The 23,623-nt window shown below is 41.0% G+C and overlaps 1 protein-coding gene across 2 annotated transcripts in view; it reads right to left on the minus strand.

Annotated features, from left to right (window-relative positions):
* Nucleotides 1-23,623, minus strand: part of LOC133500846 (nuclear factor of activated T-cells, cytoplasmic 1-like) — a 65,290-nt gene that overhangs the window by 6,622 nt on the left and 35,045 nt on the right. For both annotated transcript variants that reach the window (XM_061820030.1, XM_061820029.1), the window contains one exon: nucleotides 16,825-17,481. In XM_061820030.1, coding sequence (XP_061676014.1) covers nucleotides 16,825-17,481 — 657 coding nt within the window. The remainder of the gene's footprint in view (nucleotides 1-16,824; nucleotides 17,482-23,623) is intronic.

A 23,623-nucleotide genomic window follows, 5' to 3' on the forward strand; every position in this document is an offset into this window, starting at 1 on the left:
TTTATTCCTCTATAATTCCCACAGCTCTGAACATCGCCTTTGTTCTTAAAAATGGGAACTACAACACTTTTCCTCCATTCTTCAGGCATCTCTTCGCCCGCAAGTATTCTGTTGAATAAGTGGGTCAATCTCTCCAAATTGCTTCCATACCTCCAACGGTATGTCATCAGGACCAACTGCCTTTCCATTTTTCATCCTTTGTAGTGCCTTTCTGACTTCCCCCTCAGTAATCATTGCCACTTCCTGGTCCTTCACAGTTGCCTCTTCAACTCTTCCTTCTCTCTCATTTTCTTCGTTCATCAACTTCTCAAAGTATTCTTTCCATCGATTTAGCACACTACTGGCACCAGTCAACACATTTCCATCTCTATCCTTAATCACCCTTACCTGCTGCACATCCTTCCCATCTCTATCCCTCTGTCTGGCCAACCTGTAGAGATCCTTTTCTCCTTCTTTCGTGTCCAACCTGGTGTACATGTCTTCATATGCCTCTTGCTTTGCCTTTGCCACCTCTACCTTTGGCCTATGTCACATCTCGATGTACTCCTTTCGCCTCTCCTCAGTCCTCTCAGTGTCCCACTTCTTCTTCGCTAATCTCTTTCCTTGTATGACTCCTTGTATTTTGGAGTTCCACCACCAAGTCTCCTTTTCTTCTTTCCTACTAGAAGACACACCAAGTACTCTCCTGCCTGTCTCACTGATTACCTTGGCTGTTGTAGTCCAGTCTTCCGGGAGCTTCTGCTGTCCATCGAGAGCCTGTCTCACCTCTTTCTGAAAGGCCACACAACATTCTTCCTTTCTCAACTTCCACCACACGGTTCTCTGCTCTACCGTTGTCTTCTTAATCTTCCTACCCACCACCAGAGTCATCCTCCACACCACCACCCTATGATGTCGAGCTACACTCTCCCCTACCACTACTTTACAGTCAGTAATCTCCTTCAGATTACATCGTCTGCACAAAATATAATCCACCTACGTGCTTCTACCTCTGCTCTTGTAGGTCACTATATGTTCCTCCCTCTTGTGGAAATAAATGTTCACTACAGCCATCTCCATCCTTTTTGCAAAGTCCACCACCATCTGTCCCTCAAAGTTCCTTTCCTTACTTACCCATCACTTCTTCATCGCCCCTGTTTCCTTTACCAATATGTCCATTACAATCTGCACCAATAACAACTCTCTCGCTGTCTGGGATGCTCAGAACTACTTCATCTAGTTCCTTCCAGAATTTCTCTTTCAACTCTCGGTCACATCCTACCTGTGGGGCATAGCCGCTAACCACATTATACATAACACCCTCAATTTCAAATTTTAGTCTCATCACTCGATCTGATACTCTTTTCACCTCCAAGACATTCTTACCCAGCTCTTCCTTTAAAATAACCCCTACTCCATTTCTCTTCCCATCTACTCTGTGGTAGAATAATTTAAACCCTGCTCCTTAAGTTCTAGCCTTACTACCTTTCCACCTGCTCCCTTGGATGAACAGTATATCAACCTTTCTCCTAATCATCATATCAACCAACTCCTGAGCTTTTCCTGTCATAGTCCCAACATTCAAAGTCCCTACACTCAGTCGTAGGCTCTGTGCATTCCTCTTTTTCTTCTGACGACGGATCCTGTTTCCTCCTCTTCTTTGTCTTCAACCCACAGTTGATGAATTTCCACCGACGCCCTGCAGGTTAGCAGTGGCGTGGGCGGGCGTTGTTAACCCGGGCCACAACCGATCCGGTATGGGATTCTTTTGATGAACGCTCATATTTGTTTAGCACAGTTTTTACGCTGGATGCCCTTCCTGACGCAACCCTCTGCAATTATCCGGGCTTGGGACCGGCCTACAGATTGCACTGGTTCGTGCCCCCATAGGGCTCCGTTCCACACTGATACAATCACTAGCATATTTATCTGCTTTGTCATCATTTCCATTGAACATGGATTTTTATCTGTGATAAGAAAAAATGTCAAATGCTGGTGCACTTTGTCTACACTTCTTCCTCTATCATCTATCTATCTATCATTCATCTATCGTTCATATATCCACCCAAATTTATAAGAGATTTAAACCCAGAATCCCTAGACTGCGACACTCAAGTGCTAACCACTACTGTATATCACTTTTCTGCTCTTGTGCAAATCATTCTAAAAGCAAAAATAATATGAATAAAAAAGCATATGTTGGCCTTTGCTGCTGTTACACTGGCAACAACATGATACTTTAATTTTTAAGAATTTTAAATTATATTAATTGAAGTTTTTTTTATGAAATTCAAACAAAAAGATATCTGATATTTAAGAGCACAAGTAATCAAAACTGAAGCTGATATGTTTTTTTGCCAAGACTGTTCATGAGGAGTGTTGTGCACTTGGGTTCATTGACATGGGGTCTTTTTTTTTTTTTTTTAGCAAACAGTGGATAGCTTGTGGTCTGGAGGCACCACAGCCACTCAGAGGTTTCAGCAGGTTGAAACCTGATCGAAATCAGTTGTGAGTGGCAACAAGCTGGCGGAGAATGACCCCACCTTTCATCAGCTTTTGAACTGACTTCTTCAGAAAGTGGGACCGCTGACCTAAAGGCTGTAACAGAGGTTTCCTGCCAGGAACTTCTGTTCTCACATTTAGTCTAAGGATACCAAATGAGAGCAGGGCACCTTTCTGAACTTTTCTCACTTTCGCTGAACGAATAAAGTTTCACCCAAGCTGGGGTCGCAGACCTCCATACTGTAGTGAATGGTGATGTTTCCTGTGCTTTCTTAACAGTCGCGTACGAGCACATCAGCCTTGTGAGAAAGAGGAGGCAGTTTCCGTATATTGTGGCACTCCAGCTCTCGATGCATTTGAGGAAGTGTGCCAATGTCATAGAATCCGGGTAATACAATATAAACACTACACACAAGAGTCAAAGGGGACTGGTAAGACCAAGTTAAACCTCATTTGAAATTCATGTGGAATTAATTTGGTGGGGAAGCCAAACTAAAGGTCCAACTTGCTGGAGAGAGACAATTGAATTTCCTGCTACATATTACTTATGTTTCCCCACTATATCAAATCTTCTCTTGGCCTCACTAGAAAAACTAAATGGACAATTTGCTGCCTCCTACACACACACATACGAGCACGACTCAAATGGCTGCGAGGATAGCCACTGACAACGTCACTTATCCTGTGAATATAAGACATCATGAAAATCGAAAAGTGGTCAAGGGTCAGAGAGAGACCTAAAATATAATGGCTATTAGTACTGTACAAAAAAAAAAAAATCATTTGAAAGATAATAAAGCAACTAAAAAGTCAATTAAGATTTGCAGGTAGACATCTTTTAATCTATTACACTTTGGGCCTAATGATCTGATGATATATAGAGATAGTGAAGTTTTTCTCCAAAGTGACACTGAAGTGGCAAGTCCTGGGATTTCCCATGTGGAAAAACTCAGTTTATCACTGTCACAGAATGAATGAATGAAGGCAACAAAGAATGTTTTAAAGCCTTAGGCCCTGTGGGACTCCGGGGGCAAAGTCCTGCTCAGACCACAAAATACCCATAAAATCCCCGACGTACTTTCTCCACATTTGCATGACTCTGACACACGGTACAGGATATGTCTAACCGAATTTCTCATTCTGAAAAAGATGACTCTGGCTTGGGTGAATGGCGAAGGGGAATGTGAAAAAAAACCCACAGATGCTTTAAATAGATACTCTGTCTATTTTTAGGTCTAGATGGCTCCACATTTTTTTAACACAAGATGGCACCACAGTGCCATCAAAAAGATGTTTAGGTTTGGTTCGTGTTTTACTGTATGACACTTGCATAAATGAAGGAGATGCAGTACGTGTTTAACTTTTGTCCGAAGACACAAGCCATAAAGAAAGCCAAATTTTAAGAGATACGGCTTCAAGCAGTGATGTCACCAAACCATAATCATGCTCGTTAGCACAGAATTTATAGGAAATCCTTTTTTCTAGGATGATGTGCCAGATACAGCGGATTGAAGACTCAATATTGGCCCCGTCCAAATGAAAACAGAGCTGAAATTTTCCCTTTTCGTTTTTGAAAAGTTTCCTGTAAGCACCAATTTGTTTCAGGAAATCACAGGTACATGTACTCCTGCATCACTAGCATGTAGTACTGTACCAGGCCTGAAGTGGTGCTGTGATTTCAACCAAAACCAGTGAATAAGAAGAGGCCGGATTTGTGAAGACTGATGATGAGCTAGAACTTCTTCAAAACAAAAGCCCAAATCATCACCAAGTTAAGGCAGATTCGACACGGTAATCCACCATTGTTGTTGGAAATGTTGGTCTGAGCCCACACTCACGCAAGAACTGCCACTACCTCGTCATTGTTTCAGGGAAAATGTGCATGCGCTGTAGGCACAGAAACGCGAGGACACCATATTAAGATCCATCTCTTTGGCCACGTGATTGAAAAAAAAAAAACATTTTTATGTCTCTCAAAATACGGGTGCATGTGGACGAAAAGTCAAAATGACAAACAAACAAACAAAAAAAACATGTTTCTATGTGGACAAATTGCACAGAGGTGCAAATGTGAGTGCCAATGTTTGCTTGTCTCCATCTGTCCTGTGACTGATTGGCAACAAGTCCAGGGTGAAGCCAAACCCAAGAAACCATGATCAAGGAAAATGTCTTTTGGTTTTTAGTTAATGATTGCAAAAATAATAAAAACAACACCCCCTACCTCCAAAAAAAAAAAAAAAAAGTGATCGAAGCTCAGCAATATCCCAAATTAGATTGCCTCAAAAGGTTCAGTAAAATCTCCACTTCTGGTGTGCTTGTTTTGGCTGCAGCGGTGCGTAACCTTTGTCTCTGATCCTGCCATTCCCTGTCTCACCTCCCTCTGTGTCTCATAGCATCACTTCCCTCTCCTCATCTTCTCATTTCCTCCAAGACCCAGGAGGCTGGGGGTGTGCCCGTTAGAGGGTGGACCCCAGGGAGGATAGAGGAAGAGGTGTTTACATGGTGGCTGCTGCTTTTCAATGCTCCAATCACTGTACTGACCCTGACATTGAGCATTCAGTTTCAGGCTGCTTGGCAAAATATTGTTTGGGCAACAGTAAATGGTAACATGGACATATAATTATTTAAAAATTGCCACAATAAAAAAAAAAATATTTTAATAAAATGTAATCAAGTATGTCAATACTGTTATATGCGCCGTATATGTGATAAAGAAACATAGCGTAACCATGGCTGGATAGAACAGTTTTTATGGGTTTATGGTTCATATAGACCTCAAAAGTCTCAGGTTTGTGTGACATAAAAAATGGAACCAAGGAAAAAAAAATTTCTACCATTAATTAGACCTACATTCTGTACAAGAGAATTAAAAATACTAAATCCTTTAGAAAGGAAGTAAAAATGATGTGATTAGACAAGTGAGAGCACCTTGTTGAAAGTGAGGCTGCGGTGAAGTTTAGAAGCCAGTCGCATTCAACTTGTTAAATGTGGTCAACACACACCTGCCACCAACATATTTACCAAAAGTCGAGTTCTGATGTTCTAGTAAGCTTTCCCTGGCTGAATTAAGAAGAGTTTTAAAGTTGAGTCATTGTGAGCACAAAACCTTCAGTCAGGTATTCAAAAGTGAAAAAAAAAGTCTGGAAAAGCCTACCAAAACATCCTAAATGTATCCATCATCCACCCATTTTCTGAACTTCATATCTTCACTATTTAGGATTAATCTGTGGCACTTTAACTGGTGGCACTTGGGTGATGGCTGACTCATATTTAAAGTGAACAAAGCCATTTTTAAGATGGTGTGCAAATTTGGGCAACTACATTATCTCCCTTTTTTTTCTTCATTTGAGTTGTACAGGTTATAGCTCAAATTTAGAAATCAAATTTTTTCTTCATGATGATGAATTTTTTTATATTTCACAAAAATCTGGCATTTGGTAGGCGTGTGTAGACTTTTTATATCCACTGTAGGATTGAGCAATGAAAGGAGATGAATTGGACGTTTTTGTATGACTCATTACCAACAGCTTTATGATAAAATAACTCAACCACCTGATAAAGCCATTCTGACTGATTCAGAATCCAAAACTTACAGAGCTGTTGCGGCTGATGTAGAATACGAGCATACTGAAACAATCAGACTTCAGCCAGTCCCTCTCGTCTGAGTGAGAACTTGGCTGTTTGACACAAAAGATGATGATATATTGCTGCATATGTGCATTTGTTTGAGCTTCGTCAAATCTTATTGTTGCATGTTAGTTGTGTGGTGGGATTTTGAAATTGTTTTTTTTTTTATACAGAGAGAAACAGCGTTCTGCGTGTCCAAAAAGGTTAACCACGGTGCACATTTTAGTCTTCACTATCCATCATAGACAGATGGGTTAGACTGACTCCCCACTGTATCTTGGTTTTTGAGTGTCTGTGTGTAACAAAAGTGTGACCTTTGGTGAACATTTCTTCAACCTGTAAAGCCCTGCTGTGACAAGTCTAAGATTTTCTGTCTTCTTCTTCTATTGGTTGGTTTTTCATCAAGTTCTTTCTGATTTGCAACAGCACTTTTCACCCAAAAATTCAAAGGATTCTGGCAACTCTACAACATTCTTCTCCACACACAAGTAGTCAGAAGGCACTCATTATCACACAGAGGGTAACTAAATCTTACGAAGGTCCTCCTGGGTGCACAAACATGGCTTCACTTTTTAAACAGCTCTTGGGACTTGACTGGGTGTACTGAAGTCTTGTCTGATTAATGCTCTGCATGTGCAGTGAACTCAAAATCTGCCCTACGACCTGAAATCCTAAATTGCAGAAGACACAGAGTAGAGTGTTTCCTTGGTGTACATCCCGAGTTTTTTTTATTGTATACATATAAATACAGTAGATATATTCATATCTGAGATTGGCTGGCAACTGGTTCAGGGTGTACCCTGCCTACTGCCCGATGACAGCTGGGATTGGCTCCATCACTCCCACGACCCTCGTGAGGATAAGCAGCTCAGAAAATTGATGGACATTCTAATATTCTACACAACTCTTCAAAACCCATCCACAAGACCTAGATTCACATGAAATACTGATGAATGAAATCCATCTGGAAACTATATTTTGGATATTTTGTATCTGAATGAAAGGAGAGGACTGGGTGACGTGTCATTTTGTTTAAAGTCATCAAGGGTGAAGCGTCATAGGAGATTATCCATCCATCCATTTTCTGAGCCTCTTTTCCTCACAAGAGTCGCGGGAGTGCTGGAGCCTATCCCAGTTGTCAACGGGCAGGAGGCGGGGTATACCCTGAACTGGTTGCCAGCCAATCGCAGGGCACAACAGTTGCAATCACAATCACACCTAGGGGCAATTTAGAGTGTCCAATTAATGTTGCATGTTTTTGGGATGTGGGAGAAAACCGGAGTGCCCAGAGAAAACCCACACAGACAGGGGGAGATAATGCAAACTCCACACAGCGATTGTCGGGATTGAACCTGGGTCCTCAGAACTGTAAGGCCAACACTTTCCAGCTACCTCACTGTGCCAGCTCATAGGAGATTCGATCCACCCATCCCGTTTCTTTGCTGTTTATCCTCACAAGGGTCGTGGGGCCATAGGAGTTTAATCAGGCAAAAAATAAAAGAAAATTTTGCAATGATAACTTCAATCCATCTAAAGGTATGATACAACACCAATTAACCATAAGTTCCAAAAATATAGTTACATGCAATGTTAGTGAACCCGGTTCATTGTGCAGGTCCAATCCAGATTTCAACGCCATAATTATAATACATGAAGCCAGAAGAAGCTTCATTTTCCAGCAGTTATATTCATTCAATCATTTTCCGTACCGCTCATCCTGCAGTTATAATATAGAGATATATTTCAGTGAGTAAAATTCATCCCACTAATGGTATACAGAAGTGGTACATTCACCTGACGTTGCAGAGTTCCCGCTCAGTGCGAATGGGAGAGTGAATGGTTGTCTGTCACTATACTGTATGTGGGCTATGACCAAATGACGACCAGTCCATGGTGGAGTCCACCAATTCACTCAAAGTCAAATGAGATAGGCTCAAGTTCACCCCGAGACACTCAATGGTATTGAAAAAGGATGCATGGAAAATCATGGCTGTCCTTCAGTTAAATACAGTTGGTGAATCTCTTCTTCAGGCCATTAAAAAAATAAATAAAAAGATTTGTGAGTATAGAATGATTTCCATACTTGTTATAATGTTGTTTTGAAAGCAGCTGAGCTGGGCAGAATGCAATCAGGAGAGTCGAGGGACTTGTTGGAGTTAATGGCTGCTTTGGGCTACACACCAACAGTCGGACACTTGCAATTCAGTGGTTATGATCATTCCCTCCTTAAAAATGAACATGGTTCACCCGCCGCTTCGTACGTCCCTACGCTGCAAAGAGATTAGTTGCAATCTTTAATTTTGCTGCTGTTTATCGCTCTTAGATATCTTTAGGCACAATGGGATTTTGTGTGTGTGTGTGTGGGGGTGTGTGCATGAGTACGCATGTGGACGTGTCAGGCAATGGGAGAAGCTGCCAGGGAAAAATCACCAAGATCTCAAGCAACTTTCTTCCACCTCACATTTTCCCCTCTTCCTCTCAGTCTGCCTGTCTGTGTCTATGTCTCACATCTTCATATGGCTGACCTGCTTTTTATCATGCTCTTTGAATATTCCTGGATGTGAGGACATGATGAAATTTCTCTGAGTCTAAAAATTCCAGATTCCTATCTCTAATTTGGGCCCGTCAGCACACTGGGTTTGAATATTTAAAAATTTTTAAACAGACAAAAGCACATGTTGAGAAGTTTGAATGATGACAGATTTTGACAGAGTCAATGTTTGGAGGCTTACACTTTGTGTTTACCTGTCAACATGTATGGAGAGGGCTCCTTAATGGACTGTAACGTTGAAACTGGCCTCATAAATTAGTTTCACACTTCTTGAAAGTATTTCAGATGAATAAATCAGCATTTTACTTTTTATAATTAAAAACATGACGACCCCCTTCCGTGCTGTAATTTTTTTTTCTTTTTTCTGGCTTTACGACTTCAGCCTCCGCAATTCCGCCTGCTTCTGTCAGGGTGTTACTGACTACTTCTGCCAAGTATTGCATACCCAAGGGCTTCCCCAGCTCCCCCAGAGCTGGATCCGAACTTTCTCCGGACTTCCGAGCAACCAGATACTTTTTCCTTAAGCGAACCCATTTTAAACAGTGGGGAGCTGTTATTAAAGGGTCTGTAATGGAGACCTGATGCTATAGCACGAAAAATTCACCCATCAAGCAATCCATTTTCTTCATTTTTTTTCTGTGGCAAAATGGATGTGTCAATGTCAGGTACAGCAATTTCCTACATGAAATATTATTTTTCTTAAGTGGACACATTGCACTTCTGAACTTTGAACTCCTTGTGTCGCTACAACATCACGTCGACTCTCTTGTAGCTCTGCCGATCCATCCAAATGTGCTTGGATTTGCTCTGACTTTCCCCTTCCGTATTTTGATTGCCAGCTGGAGATATCCTCCATTAAAGGCTAATGTATGTGTTCTGTCTCTATGCAGCATTTGTGCCGTTTTCAGCAAGCTCTCCAAAGAGGGGCAGTGGTTAAACGGTAGTGGTAGAATGTCCTTTTAATAACAAATACAGCAGCTTCGTCATTGTCATTCAAACATTACCTCAAACATGACTAAAAGGAGGGTAATACTGGACCTACTACCAAAATTAAAAAAAAAGTTCAGTCTATGTATATGAAATCATAACTCAGTCACATATAAGTAACATAAAGCTTTCTAGTAAAATAGACTCCCTCCGTGATCATCCTGTCAGTGTGATTAACCGCAGCGACATTTGTCATATTCCGAGTTGGTAGCGCCATGATCACAAATACTGTGTACACAGATACACATCCAAGCCAAGCCACAGGCCCTGTCTGAGTCCTGACCCACTACGATCTGTGTGTCTCTGTGGCTTTTCAACTTGTGTTCCCTAAACCTCAGAATGTGAGCCACGTAAACCGACCCTCTAAATGGCTGTGTCAGGAGAAAGCGCAGGAGCTACGTCATGGGTGATTAACTTAAGAAACGGAGCTTCAAATATTTTGAAATAAATCAACAGCGTTCTTGTAAAAAATCCAATTACACTTTTCAACCAATATTTCACATTTTATTCAAAGTGTGCTTGTTCCTTTTTCTACAAAGTTTGGATGGATTATAGAAAATAAGTTACACCTTCCTCCAGTAGCGAAGCTTACAAACTGACAATGTTTTTTACAAAATAAACATGAGTAAATGAAAATCAGAACCGAAGAATCACATTTATAATTTATGAGTGCCACATCTCAGATGAATGGGAAAATCAATTTATTTGTATAATTTAGATGCAGGGATTTTTTTTTTTTTTTTTTTTTTTTTTTTACCAGAGACATTCTTCGTCAGTGACTGTGGATATTATGACAGAGCAACTGAAACCAGACCAGAGCTTCTGGTTCTTCTGCCAGGGCTGTGGTGCACACGCAGGCGAAAATGAGCCAGCACTATTGGGCAATGAATGGATTTATTTTACACATTAATCTTTATGCATCTGATCAGGACTGTTCTAGATAGCTTAGAAAATATGTAATACGTTCAGTTTGACCCCATTCCCGCTTTCACATGTAACCACTTAGTTTCAAGTTATTTTTTTCAACGTGCACACAATCCTGACAATAGTGTCAAATATGCGTTGCAAAAAAAGAAAGCTGATCACTACCAGGAATCTAAAGGGTCTCATGTTCATCCAATGGTGATAAATGATGTAAGGGGAGACAGAGAGTAATCCAAAGGCCTTTCACTGAACTGCAGCGACACGGGGACTCAACTCCTGCACATCAGTTCTTCATTTTCTTTTTAACAGTAACAAAGCACACAACTATTATTATTATTATTATTATTGTATACAAGACCTCAGATTAAACCGCGATTCCAGTAGACCCTCACACGCTTAGCCCATAATCTTATGTGCATCCATTTTGATGTTATGCAGGGCTACATGCAATACTCCTGCCCACTCTTACCTTATTCTTACCATTTGTTTGCATTTCTATACATACTCATAGCATTTATCTATCCATCTAATTTCTATACCAATTATCTTGATGGCAGACTCTGGTTGAAAGGCAGACGAGAGGTTGGACGGGTTGCCAGTCAATCACAGGGCACATGAAGAGACAAGCAAATATTCACGCACTAGCAGTCAGATTGTCACACACTCATCTAACCCCTGACCAAAAATATATATACATAATTTTTGTGTGTGTGTGTTTACATCTCCACACCCACTCCAAATTTGTACTTATAGCTTGTCATGTTTAAGTCTGCCAGGAAAACAATATTCTAATAAGAAGGCATCAATAATAACAATAGTAAAATACCTACATCCTCTCTGTGGTCATTAATAATAAAAAAGCCATCACAATTTCTGTAGTACTTGTCAATATCACTTTGTGTTCTTGGCATTGCACTTAACCACAGCCTTTTTTTCAACAGACATTTATCTGGTCTTGAACTTCATAAAAGGGGAGAAAGGTTAAGAGGGTGGGGGGGGGGTCACTCGCTTGATGAATGCTTACACACTTTGCTGACTCCACTACTTACAGACATACAGGAAGTCCACACACAAAAAAAACGTGCAGTATTTGAGCAACTCAGTTTTGTCCCATTAGTCACTTCCAACCTTGAATTTAATATACACCCTTCCCCCTAACTCGCTCTTTTCAGTCCTCCACTCTGATCCTAAAGCCAGTCTTGCGGCACACTCCAATGTTATCGACTCAGCATGTTTTCAGCGTGGTGTGGACGCACTCTCAATCATCATTAAGGGTTTTGGAGAGTCCTGGGGTCTGGGAAACTTTCCAGAATGTGTAAAAGTTTCCATGAGGAAAGCCTTCAGTTGCTTTCAGAATCATCAGGGAACGACGGAGATCCTCTACAAAAAAGAATACCCCTTTTTGTTCACGTAAGGAATGACATTTGACAACATTTTGATTTTCAAGTTGAGAAAACAAGCCTAGTCAAGTTTCAAATGCAGAAACCCCGAATTGAAGAGGAAACAATCACAAGTAAAACTACCCTCAAATGCAAAGCAATCAGAGCACATATGTTAACTGTCAGAAATTGACAGAGGCTGCTATGTGTTTTTCTTTTTTGTTTCAGAGAATAAGGGTTCTCTGTGTCCCAGAGAGGCAGCTGGTACGAATCGGACCCTCTGATTAGCACTACTGTGCTGCATTCAGCTACATTTCATGATATCACCAATCACTACAGCAGCTAATAAGACAGGACATGCTGCAGTGGCCTCACAGTACCAAAGGCTGGCCCATTAAGCATGCTTCTTTTGCTGCACGCACACGTACACACGCACGCAGACGTACACAAGACACACGTGGCAAAATCGTATAAAACTAAGTCATTAAAATCACAGTAAATTATGAGGGCTATGATCAAAAAATGTGAGGATAGAATTGTCTTTCATATTTTGCTCTGAATAATGAAATTAAAAGCTACAACACAAGTTTCATGTTTTTCAATGAATTTTCAATTACTTTAGATGCTGATATTTTTGCCTTTGGTCTGTTTCTTTTTTTAATTGTGGCGTGAATATGTACAGTGTACAATCTGGATTCCAACCAAGGTCTCCGGAGAAAAAAAAACAAAACTAATAGCGTCATTTTCATCTAATTTGAGTTATCGAACAAGGATTCATGATTGTTTAGAATACCCATCCATTTTCTAAGCGGCTTATCCCAAATTTTTCTCTAAAGAAACTTTTAAACTTTTAATACCAAAATGTCATTAACATGGCAGCACGGTAGTGCAACTGGTTAGTGCGTTGGCCTTACAGTTCTGATAACAGAGGTTCGAATCCTGGCGCTCCCTGTTTGGAGTTTAATAAGGACTACCTTTCTCTGAATGTCTGAAATTTGATATCATCATTTTGAAAATAAGACATTAAGAATGGCAGTTTCAGCATAGGAAACATTTATCCGTTTAAAACTAGCAGGAAAAATGACTAAAGTAGATTTTTTTTGGTAGTGTCTTTTCTGTTACTGATAAAATTATCTGAAAAGTACCCAATTATAAAAACTGCCGTTATGCTTGATGTCACATATGATTTTTGTTTTTTTTTATCTTCAAAACAGTGAGCATCTAAAACTTTACACACCCAACTACGCTTTTCATCACTCCATTTTCTATACTGCTTATTTGGTCTTTAGAATCTTTTTGTCATCACAGGGAGAACAACCACTGAAAGTGTGTTGCACTTAGTCTTTTTTTGAAGCAACTTACAGTCAAATTAAATGTTTGCAAATACTGTTCATTCGACTTTTGTTTTGTCCAATGGGACCATTGTATACTAAATTCAATCAAAACAGGTTTACCACCATCCTAGAAACTGATTTTATTTGACCTTAGAAGTTCCATTGTCCATGATGTCTGGTATAGCTTTTCTGATCACTTTTACAAGCGCTAGAATGCCAGTCATCTCCCAGCAACATTTTGCATCCCCTTGTGTCAAAGGCCAGCGATGATACGGAAGCATAAGCCTCACGCACAACAAATAGCCCAGACAAACAAAATCTACCTTAGAGATTGCGTATTGCAGTCAAGGGGTTTAAATCTCAAACACCCGCCATTTTAACACTGTTCCTTGTGGTACAGTAGCTCACTGCTGATAAGTTGAGTGATTTCTCAAGGGCAGTATAAAATCTCATCCTGACCAGAGAGACACATTTCCTTTGCCTGATGAGAGCTGGAGGCCTAAGCAGTGGAGCGTGGGAGGCGCATGCACTCATGGGGAAGATCAAGTATGCACCCATAGACTTCAAATCACCAGCCCCCAATTGCTGAGGAGCAACACAATGCTACATCCCTGGCATTAAATCACCGCAGCTAAGGTGAGGTCATCCGCTTGTCTTCCTCTCTAATGGAGAGCTCAGCTCACTAACGCACAGCGGTAATGCACGTAGAAGGGGAGCAGGAGGCACTGTGAGCTACCTTCCAATCTTATTTATTTTAACTTAGGCCTCATTTGAGGAGTTTGCGAGAGACCTGGTCGGGGCAGATGCCTTTGGAGTATGCTGTTACCACCGCATGGCTCCAGAAACTTACCACAGAATGCATAAGAAAATGACAAGTGATGCAAAATGGTAGTATGCTGAGGTTTTTTATGGGGCTTCTACACTGTCCTGGGTCAATCAATACACATTCCTGTGCATCCCTAATGCAACTGTAATCACTGATAGAATACATTTGGCCACTGGGTGAAGAAAGATCAAGCCCTCTAAGTGACAATGGATGGAGTAGTGGTGAAGGGAAACTAGGTTACACAGTTGAACCTGGTATTTCAATGGACTTCTGGCACATCTTAATTACTGTACATCTGTGTAAAAGGACACCAATACAAAATCAAACATAAAGCTGAAGTTTCACTAAATTCAATTATTCGGAATGAAATGAGACCTTCGGTCTGTCATGCTGGCAACATTGGGAACAAAATTAACTTTAACATTGTTTTAGGTGTGTTGCACAGATGCATATTATGTGCATTATATCAGAGTAGTTTCAGTGATTTGCTACTGGTCTATCCTTTGTTTCAGTTTTTCCAATTGACAGAAATCTATCAGAGCAACTTCAAGTATCTCAGTATCCCTCTCTCAGCTCTGCAGAACAAAAGTATCCATAGTAACCTCCTAATTGGTATCAGCAAAATGAGGACTTTACTGAAGAGCCACACTTATGTAAACCGATTATGGATTGATTCGCAGGTGACGCAATAATCAATGAAATTCAAAAACCAAACATCCTTTAGTTGAACCTAATTTACAGGAATAACTGCTCGAGCAGTGTAAAAATAAAGTTATCCACAGTACAACAATATAATCAATAAAAAACCTTGATTTAGACCGAGGACTCATTTACTGTATATAGCCAATTGGCAGCATTTAGCAGCTAACGTAGCAGTTGAACCAACAATCTGAAAAGTTGACCCTCACAACCTTTAGCTCACTGCTGCTTCAGATCAGTAATTCCTCTGGTGAATAGTGATCAATTCTTGTCTCACCGTCATATGATCTCAGGTTGGCATGGCTAGACACTCAATTGGAACCCCCTGGAGTACAGCATTACTTTGAACTGCATATACTTATAACACAATATTCTGCTGCATATTCCATTACATATGTACCCCGTGACTGACTGGCAACCAGTTGAGGATGTAGTACCTTTTGCCCAAAGTTGGCTGGGATAGACTCCAGCACTTCTGCAACCCTTGTGAGGATAAGCGGTTTGGAAAATGGTTGGAAGGAAAATTCTCTTCAAGCACTCTTCTTCTCTCAACAACCCTTGTTAAGTCTTTAACTGTAACAGTCCCACAGAAATACCACAAAAACTCAAAGCTAAAGCAGGACATGCGGCAGTAATTCTTTGATGCTAATCCTAATGAGAATAAGATATAAAAAATTGATGGCTGGATGGGCTGATCAAAGTGCAAGTGTGCAATGGCTCACATCTTATATAATGTATGATGATGGATATGTTTAACCTCCATGATGTTAATAAATAGCAAATGTTTCCCCCAAATTTTGGTTGATCTAATGACCATTTGTGTATTCAAATTTTGCAGTGCTACTATAAGAAAACACATCCCCACATAAGTGTGTAATAACTGAATAAAGCTGCTTGCAACATCCTTCTTTGTCTGCATTGCCTGTTAATGACCACAAATGGGAATCATCAAAGCTGGCAGATATGCTGACAACAGAATTATAGTTCTGCAGCAACAACTCCCCACTCCCCTGTTTCCCTTATGTGTTCTCGCACCTCTGTTAGTTGTTCACGCACACACACATTTGCACACACATTCACATGGCATCAAATGCACACACTAACGTGTACAGGAAGATTGGATGAAGCAAGAGTTCAATGGGGGTCAGTGGTTACCCACCTCCATTACAACACATGGGGCTGTTACGATTTCAGAGTGGCAAAATCCACTAGATGAGCTATGAATACATATCATAACAACAAGAGTTGCCTCTGCTAACATAGATAACAGGTTGGTGACCCAAGAGACAAGCCGTGGGATGGACACAGGAGGCAATAAACGTGTCCATATGCTCCCTTGGGTGTGTCTGATCTCATTGCCAGGGTAAACTTGTGACCCTTTAGTCTCCCGTGATGACGACAACTGGATGGCCTGGACTCCAGGGGGAAAAGACGGGAAAAGAAGGCCTCTGTCTCAGAGCTCCCGGCATCCCTCCCAAAAATCCAGGCGGGGACTAGGAAACCCCTACCTATTGTTTTTGCTTCCTTCATTGGTCGATATGTCAACAGTTTGGTTTGCTACGCGTGTGCCACTGTTTTTGTTCTGCTGGAATCTGGCTGACCCCAGATTCTCTGTGATGTTTTGACAGATTGTTTCAAAATCCCATCAAGGCCATGTTGTGTTTTGATCAAAAGCAACTACTGTACTTAGAAAACACAAACTAGACCACATGCGGTGAGGAAAGCAAATAAATCTTTTGGGACTAAATTTAAACAGTTTAATTTTTTCAGTTTATTTAGATTTCTGCTTAAATGAAACGGATGTGATGTAAACCTGCACCCTGGATTCCGTAAGGCAAAAATGGAGCGAGGTAAAGTAGGGTGTTGGTTGACAATGTGTGATGTTTTTTGGTGAATAATTTTAAATGCAAGAAATGTTCTTCGTAAATATTCTATTAGTATGCTATTTTATATATCATAGAGAAGATGTAATGCAATTCGACATTGTATTTGTACCATCATGACTTTGAAACTTACCATCATCTAGGTACATCTGATCCAGTTCTTGGGGTTCTTGTTTGACGGTGATGGTAGGTGGACTTAATTCCTCATGAAGCAGGCTGGGTGAGTTCCCTCCAGCCTGGGCTGAAGTGGCTGCTGCCCTGCCGTGGCTTGGGCTGTAGGCCTGAATAAATGGACTCTCTGCATTGCCACTGGGAGTAGAAGCATGGGAAGCTGGGGAGGATGAAGGGCTGCTATTGGCATAGGTAGGGTGGAATACATGGGTTCCTGGGCTGTTGAGGTGACTGGGACTTCCCTGAGTTTGGAGCATGCCGAGGGGAGAGCCTTGGTCAGGAGATGCTGGGTGGGTAAGGATTGGCCTGCCATTTTCCTGGAAGGTAGTCACCATCTGACCTGAAGGTGCTGCATGGGTGGGACTAGTTGGGAGGCACTTGCTGAATGCAACAGGGGAAAGGTCGTGCAGGGTTGGGCTGGAATTGGGGGACGATGACGGTATGGCAGCATTGAGAGAGGGGCAGGGAGGGAAGCCGCCAGTCAGACAAGCATCATGATCGGCAACAGGCATTATGGGATTAAGTCTGGGATGACTGAAGTAGGACTTTGAATGCAGTGGCAGCACTGAAGTCCCCAAAGAATCATATTCATCACTGGGTTCTGTCTTTATCATCGGCACTGAAGGGTGGAAAGTAGAAAGAAAAATGGACATATTACAAAAACGTGTCGAGGCATCCACGTGGCACAATGCTTGCATGACGGAGGATGAGTAAAGCAACGAACATGCACACTTGTGGCAGCTATCGCGTTGATAATCCAAACAAAAAAACAGTGACTATGGATCAGTGTTTCAATGAGAAACCCTCAGTACTTGATCATGCGAAAAAAAAAAAAGCTGAAGAATAGGGGGAAAAGAAAAATGGATGAGTCATCAGTGGAAAACCACAGCTGGTTCTAATAATGAATAAGACCTATTTTCTTTGGATTTTCCTCCAGCTCTGATATCCAATAAAACACTACTTTAAAGCAAAAGGTTGCTGCTGCTGTTGCTGCTGCTTGAGAAAGAACCGCAAGTCCCTTGGATTTCTATGCACTCTAGAAGCAATTGTTTCTCTTAGGACCAAAATGATAGGCCAAAAAAGGAGATGACTTGATTTTGATCGGGCTGCCTGGGCTTCTTAAGAGGCCAAAGAGTTGTGCCTGTGGTTTCAGGAGCTTCAGGCCTAAGCTAATGCAAGAGAGTGCAGACCCCACTTCATCATCCTGTTTCTGGAACTTCCATTCCAGCACAGGCAGTCTGCAATGTTTCCCGATGCTTTCTGACTGACAGGTATCATATGCTTCTCTTCCGACAGGATATATATACTGTGTTGGAGAGTGGAGGGTACTGGACATGGGATATATTTTCTTTTATTATAGCGTTGGGTGAGAGAGAGAGAGAGAGAGAGAGAGAGAGAGAGAGAGAGCGAGAGAGAGAGAGAGAGAGAGAGAGAGAGAGGAGAGAGAGAGAGAGAGAGAGAGAGTGAGAGTGCGAGAGAGAGAAAATGAAAACGAGACCAGATTCAAGCCTGCAATTTAAAACAACAATCTGGCGTACATTTTTACATACATTAGCATAGCAAAAATTAGCATGGTAGAATAAAATGAAAAATGTGTCAGTGGAGGCAAAAATGTGGAGGCCCTGTCGCTCAGTGGTTAGAGCACTGGCTTGGTAAACCAGGGTTTGTGGGTTCGTATCCCACTGGGGCCTCCACTCCCTGAGAAGGGTTGCATCAGGAAGGGCATCCGGCGTAAAAATTGTGCCAAGCATATATGTGCGTTCATCTGAGATGACACGCTGTGGTGACCCCGAAAGGGACAAGCTGAAAGAAACTTACTTACTTACTTTATTAATGAAATGAAAAATGTATTAGAAAGGCTATTTAAATGATTGTATCATTTAGGGATGTCCAGATCCAATATTTGATTTTTCATAACTGTCTGAATTATCAAAGAGAAAGCATAATGTCAACCGTATGGCAGTATCAGGTTGCATCTCTGTGCAAAACTCGTCATGCACAAGTTTTTTGTGGCGACACACAACTGTGAACATTTAATATCACCAACTTCATCGCGCAATTGAAGCAAGGTCAAAACAAACAACATGCCAATTTGAGACTGAAATTGAGAATCACAGAGGCAAACTCTTTGAGTAATATGGGGTTTAAGTACCTTAACCGAAGACCCTGACATCACATTTCATCACATGCCACGACATTGACAAAACAACACCCCTGATGCATAAAGAAGTTCCAAAGTGCATCACAAATCTGTTTCCACCTTATACTGACAGTAAAAAAATAACAGACATAAACTTGAATTGTTATTTTGAATTTTAAATGTAGAATTTGTATTTATTGATTATTTTTCAGGATTTAATTTTTTTATGTAATCTATTCTGTTGTTGAATGTACTTATGTTGAAGTGAGTGGTTGTGTTGCGATGTAAATGTATATTTTGGGTTTCTTTTCATTTTAGTCAAGTTTTTTCCAGATTTTCTCATTAAATTTGTAATTATTTTACTTAATTGTGGTGTATTTGTAAGGTTAAAGTTACTGTAACCAACTGGCCAAGAATAAATGGGTCAGTTTTTGTCATACTGTTGCTGACTATTGTTCTCTTTTTCAAAGCTATCAGGTGATTGAAGCCATATAAAACATTCCATATGACAAAATAAGTAAAGGTATACCTGATTCCTGCTGATATAGTATAGAACCAAAAACAGTGTTGGTAATATGCAAGGCAACAATATCAATATTGTATCGAAACTGAAAAAAAGTTACATCACAACATCTTTAGTATTACGTCATTACAGTGAGTAGTTGATGCCAACTATTTGGAGTATTCTAATAAAACACCAGTGACATTTAATTAAATGCATTATGATGTCAATGTGAATAGAATTTCAAAGTCCCAATTTATTTCCTGTATATAATTGTGATTGGGTGACTGGAAAATAACCTGCAATATATCAAGAGTTGTATGAAAAATAACCTGTTTTTCAATATGTTGTTATTTTGTGGGAAGAGGATTTAAAAGACAGTAATCACGCCTGCGTCCCTCTGGGGTCCTGAGCTGTGGTGCAGCGATAACAAAGCAGGGAGCCCATTTACGTCAGTCCCGTCTGCTTTCAGAGCCCAGGGAACAGGTTGTCTGGAGAGCACCGGAGAGCACCGCAAGGCGAGTCCCATGATTCAAGGACCTCCCCCCTCACGCCTGCGGAATAACATAAACCTCACATGGTCCATTCTACTGTCACACCGTCATTTTCCTTTTTCATTTACCTTCCTTCTCTCACATTTTAAAGGCTGCCAAAGATAATTGAATCAATGGTTGTAGTTTTGTTGAAATGTAACTGCCAGGTAATTTGACTTCAGTGATGGTATATTGCCCTCTCTAAGTTTTGAGGATGAGGTATGGATCGGATGTGCAACATAGAGAGGTCTGTCGAACATTCAAATGAAGCTTGGTTCCAACACCGTGTCCTGTGGATCAGACAGGTCACATGCAACGTGTCACATCCGATATTAGGCCAACAGATCTCTCGAAAGCTTAATCATTCTGTAGGTCTCCTTTTCATATCACTGGTCAGAAAACAAATTTCTTGGACAAGTCCTACTTCATCATACTTTCTTCCCCCCACCCCCAAACTGTGGGTTATGGTCTAAAGACAGCTGATGCTTTGCACATGTTTTTTCCCCTCTATTTCCCGTTGCGTTTATGGGTCCAATTTACTAATATCATATAGAGCGCTAAGGGCTCAGAGAGCCGGCCGGTCTGAAGGATTCACACGCTTGTGCATCCGTTCTGTTCACAGCACTTGTACGATTGGTGACATCACAAAAATCATTCAGTTTTACCCATTAGGAAGGGTTCGGTGAATGCACGTAGGACATTTGAAGGATTCAGTACATCCAACAAATGGGGAAACCAATCCTTTGACCAATTGCGTGCACTGTTGGCAGCAGGGGTGAAGGTGGAGGCTGCTCGGTTCACAAAAGGTTTTGGCACTTCTGGTATCTATGATGGTTTTCACCATGTACCATTTGGGGGAGAACTACATGCACATAAAGTTTGAAGGGATGGAATTGGAAGCGTTAGTGGAAGACAAATGAACTAGCAACTACATAGAAGCCATACTTATATTTTCTTAACTTCCCCCAGTGCATGGTAATTGGATGAACAGAGGCATGCCAGTCCTGCATAAATTTATGTTGAAATCTTAGTGCACCGTAAAAAGCAGCCGCTATCAATGCAAAATAGTGATACTGAACGGATCCATATGCATGAAGTGCAGTGTTGCAAGGAGTTTTGATATGAGATGACTATTGTGACTGGCTCCAAGTCAGTTTTTAAATGCCATAACTAGATGACTCAATAGACATGTTGAGATAATATTTTGGGACTTTTGGGAAAAATGCGCACAAAGGACGACAGTATGACAATTTAGTGTATTTGGAAGATGCAGTCCTGATTGCACCCAGTTAGTAGATGGGTTTGCCACATCTGTTTGCGTGCATAATTGAGTTCATGGTCCTTTTTGCACGTGTAAACCTTTATTAAATCAGGCCTGACATGTTTGCTTCACTAAACATTTCAGCTCTGGGAAAGATGTTGATCTTTTTACGTTCCATTGGCAATAAACTACACTGACATTTGGCACTGTAAAGGTGATAGTTTATTTGGTCACGGGCACCAGGTGCACCATGTCCAGCAGTGTGCACTGTGATGGACTAGTATCCTGTGAATACTTTTTTAAAAAGTTATAATGGGGTGTCATACAATGACCAAAGCTATAGATGTAAAAGTATGCAGGTCAACATTTTTATTGGGATCTTATGGATAATGTGACGATGTAAATATTTTTTGTAAAAGAAGAACAATATGTGCGTCACTAATTTCCTGTACAGTATGTGAGAGAAAACATGTTTCTCTCCTTACTCTTTTTAGCTCTAACCACCAACCAATACACTAAGGAGGCTGGGCATGAGTTTGCTTTAAGAATAGTTTAATATTACAAAGGCATCTCCAAACAGCCTGTAAAAATAAAGGGGTTCCGAGAAGCTCATGCTTTGGTCACTGCCAGCCATTTTTGGCATCTGTTCTACAGTGTGGTTGGTAAAACTGGTTCTTATTTGAGGATCAACACGTCACATCTATACTCATGCAAGAATGACTGGAAGAGGTCTTGGAAAAAGTTCATCCCTTGAGTTAGATGGGATACTTGACTTGGCTATAAACTCAACGGTCGCAGTACTAGGTGGACACTCACAATGTAATGACATTCAATGCAAAGTCAGACAATATCAGAAATTCTGCCTTTATTAAAAATTACAAAACAATCAACAATCACAGGAGAGAATATGCAAACTCAGCACAGGAAGGTCCGAACAGATACACATACTTCTCAACTGTAAACCGGATATGCCAATCACTACTCTGCTGAGTTACCTTGTCATAACAATGACATGGTGGCATTGTGGACAACTGTGTGGTGTTTGCATGTTCTCCCAGTGCCTGGGTGGGTTTTCTACAGACACTCTTGGTTCCTCCCACATCCCCAAAACATGGGATAGGCGCCAGCCCCCCCACGACCCTTGTGAAGATAAATGGTTTTGAAGATGGATAATCATCATGCTCATCAAAATCATTAACATTATCAAAACCATTATACTGTATGGTACACTATTCCCGCTGGCACTCTAATGTGGATATTTATTTGATATATACATATACATCCATATAGTAAGTAGTTTCAGTTCTAAACATTTATTATTATTATTATTATTATTATTATTATTATCAGCCATCCATCCATTTTCTTTGCTGCTTATCCTCACAAGGGTCGCGGGGAGTGCTGGAGCCTATCCCAGCTGTCAACGGGCAGGATGCGGGGTACAACCTGAACTGGTTGCCAGCCAATTGACCCCTCCGTACAGGGCACTTAACCACGCCTCCTGAAGTTACGTCACCCCACGTGTGCTAACCTCAGACAAACAATTAGCAAAAATGCTGGCGCAGCAAGAAAAGACTAGAGCGAAATTGTCCGATTTACCGGCTGATTTCTCACTCGCATTCTTAGCTAACAGTGAAATATCGTTGAAAAGCAGACAGCAGGGCTTCAAGTATTTCAGCGAGGGGTATTTCAATGGTATTTACATGCATATTGACGGAGAAACCATTGATATTAGCGCGAGATCTTTCCGGAGTCAGAGGAAGACCGAGAAGCCACATAATATAATATATTATAACCCAAAGACGAATTTGTCATTGACAGTTTCCTATTTTCGTGTTACCTATCACACTTGTGTGCAGAATCTGTATGTGTATCTGTATAGCCGTTTGTGAACCGCCGTATGAAGGAAAAGAAGGGGCGGCTTGATTTACGAGTTGTTTCTCTCGTTTTCTTTGTGTAACGTCACGTGCTCCCCTCAATAATTATTCTTGAATTAGTGCCGAACCTACATAAGTCCCGACCGAGTACGACAATCACTACTTTATAGTGTCCTCAAACATCCTTCCTTCAGTCTTGGTGTCTCGGTGCACATCGAAGGCTTTTAAGACTCACAAGTCCGGTTTAGCTTAGCTCGGGAGCCGCCGAACAGAGACACATTTGTGCAGTCAGATCATCGCAAAATATTGCTCAATATAGATCAAGTGTGTCAATCATTCACGCGTAGCTATGTTATGCAAGCGAAGAAGTGCTAATTCATTTATATGAGATATGTATTGAAAATCAAATATAGGGCATATCTTTGTGCAAACAAAGTCCGGTTTAGCT

This window comes from Syngnathoides biaculeatus, chromosome 5, assembly GCF_019802595.1.
Source record: "Syngnathoides biaculeatus isolate LvHL_M chromosome 5, ASM1980259v1, whole genome shotgun sequence".
Classification (NCBI taxonomy): domain Eukaryota; kingdom Metazoa; phylum Chordata; class Actinopteri; order Syngnathiformes; family Syngnathidae; genus Syngnathoides; species Syngnathoides biaculeatus.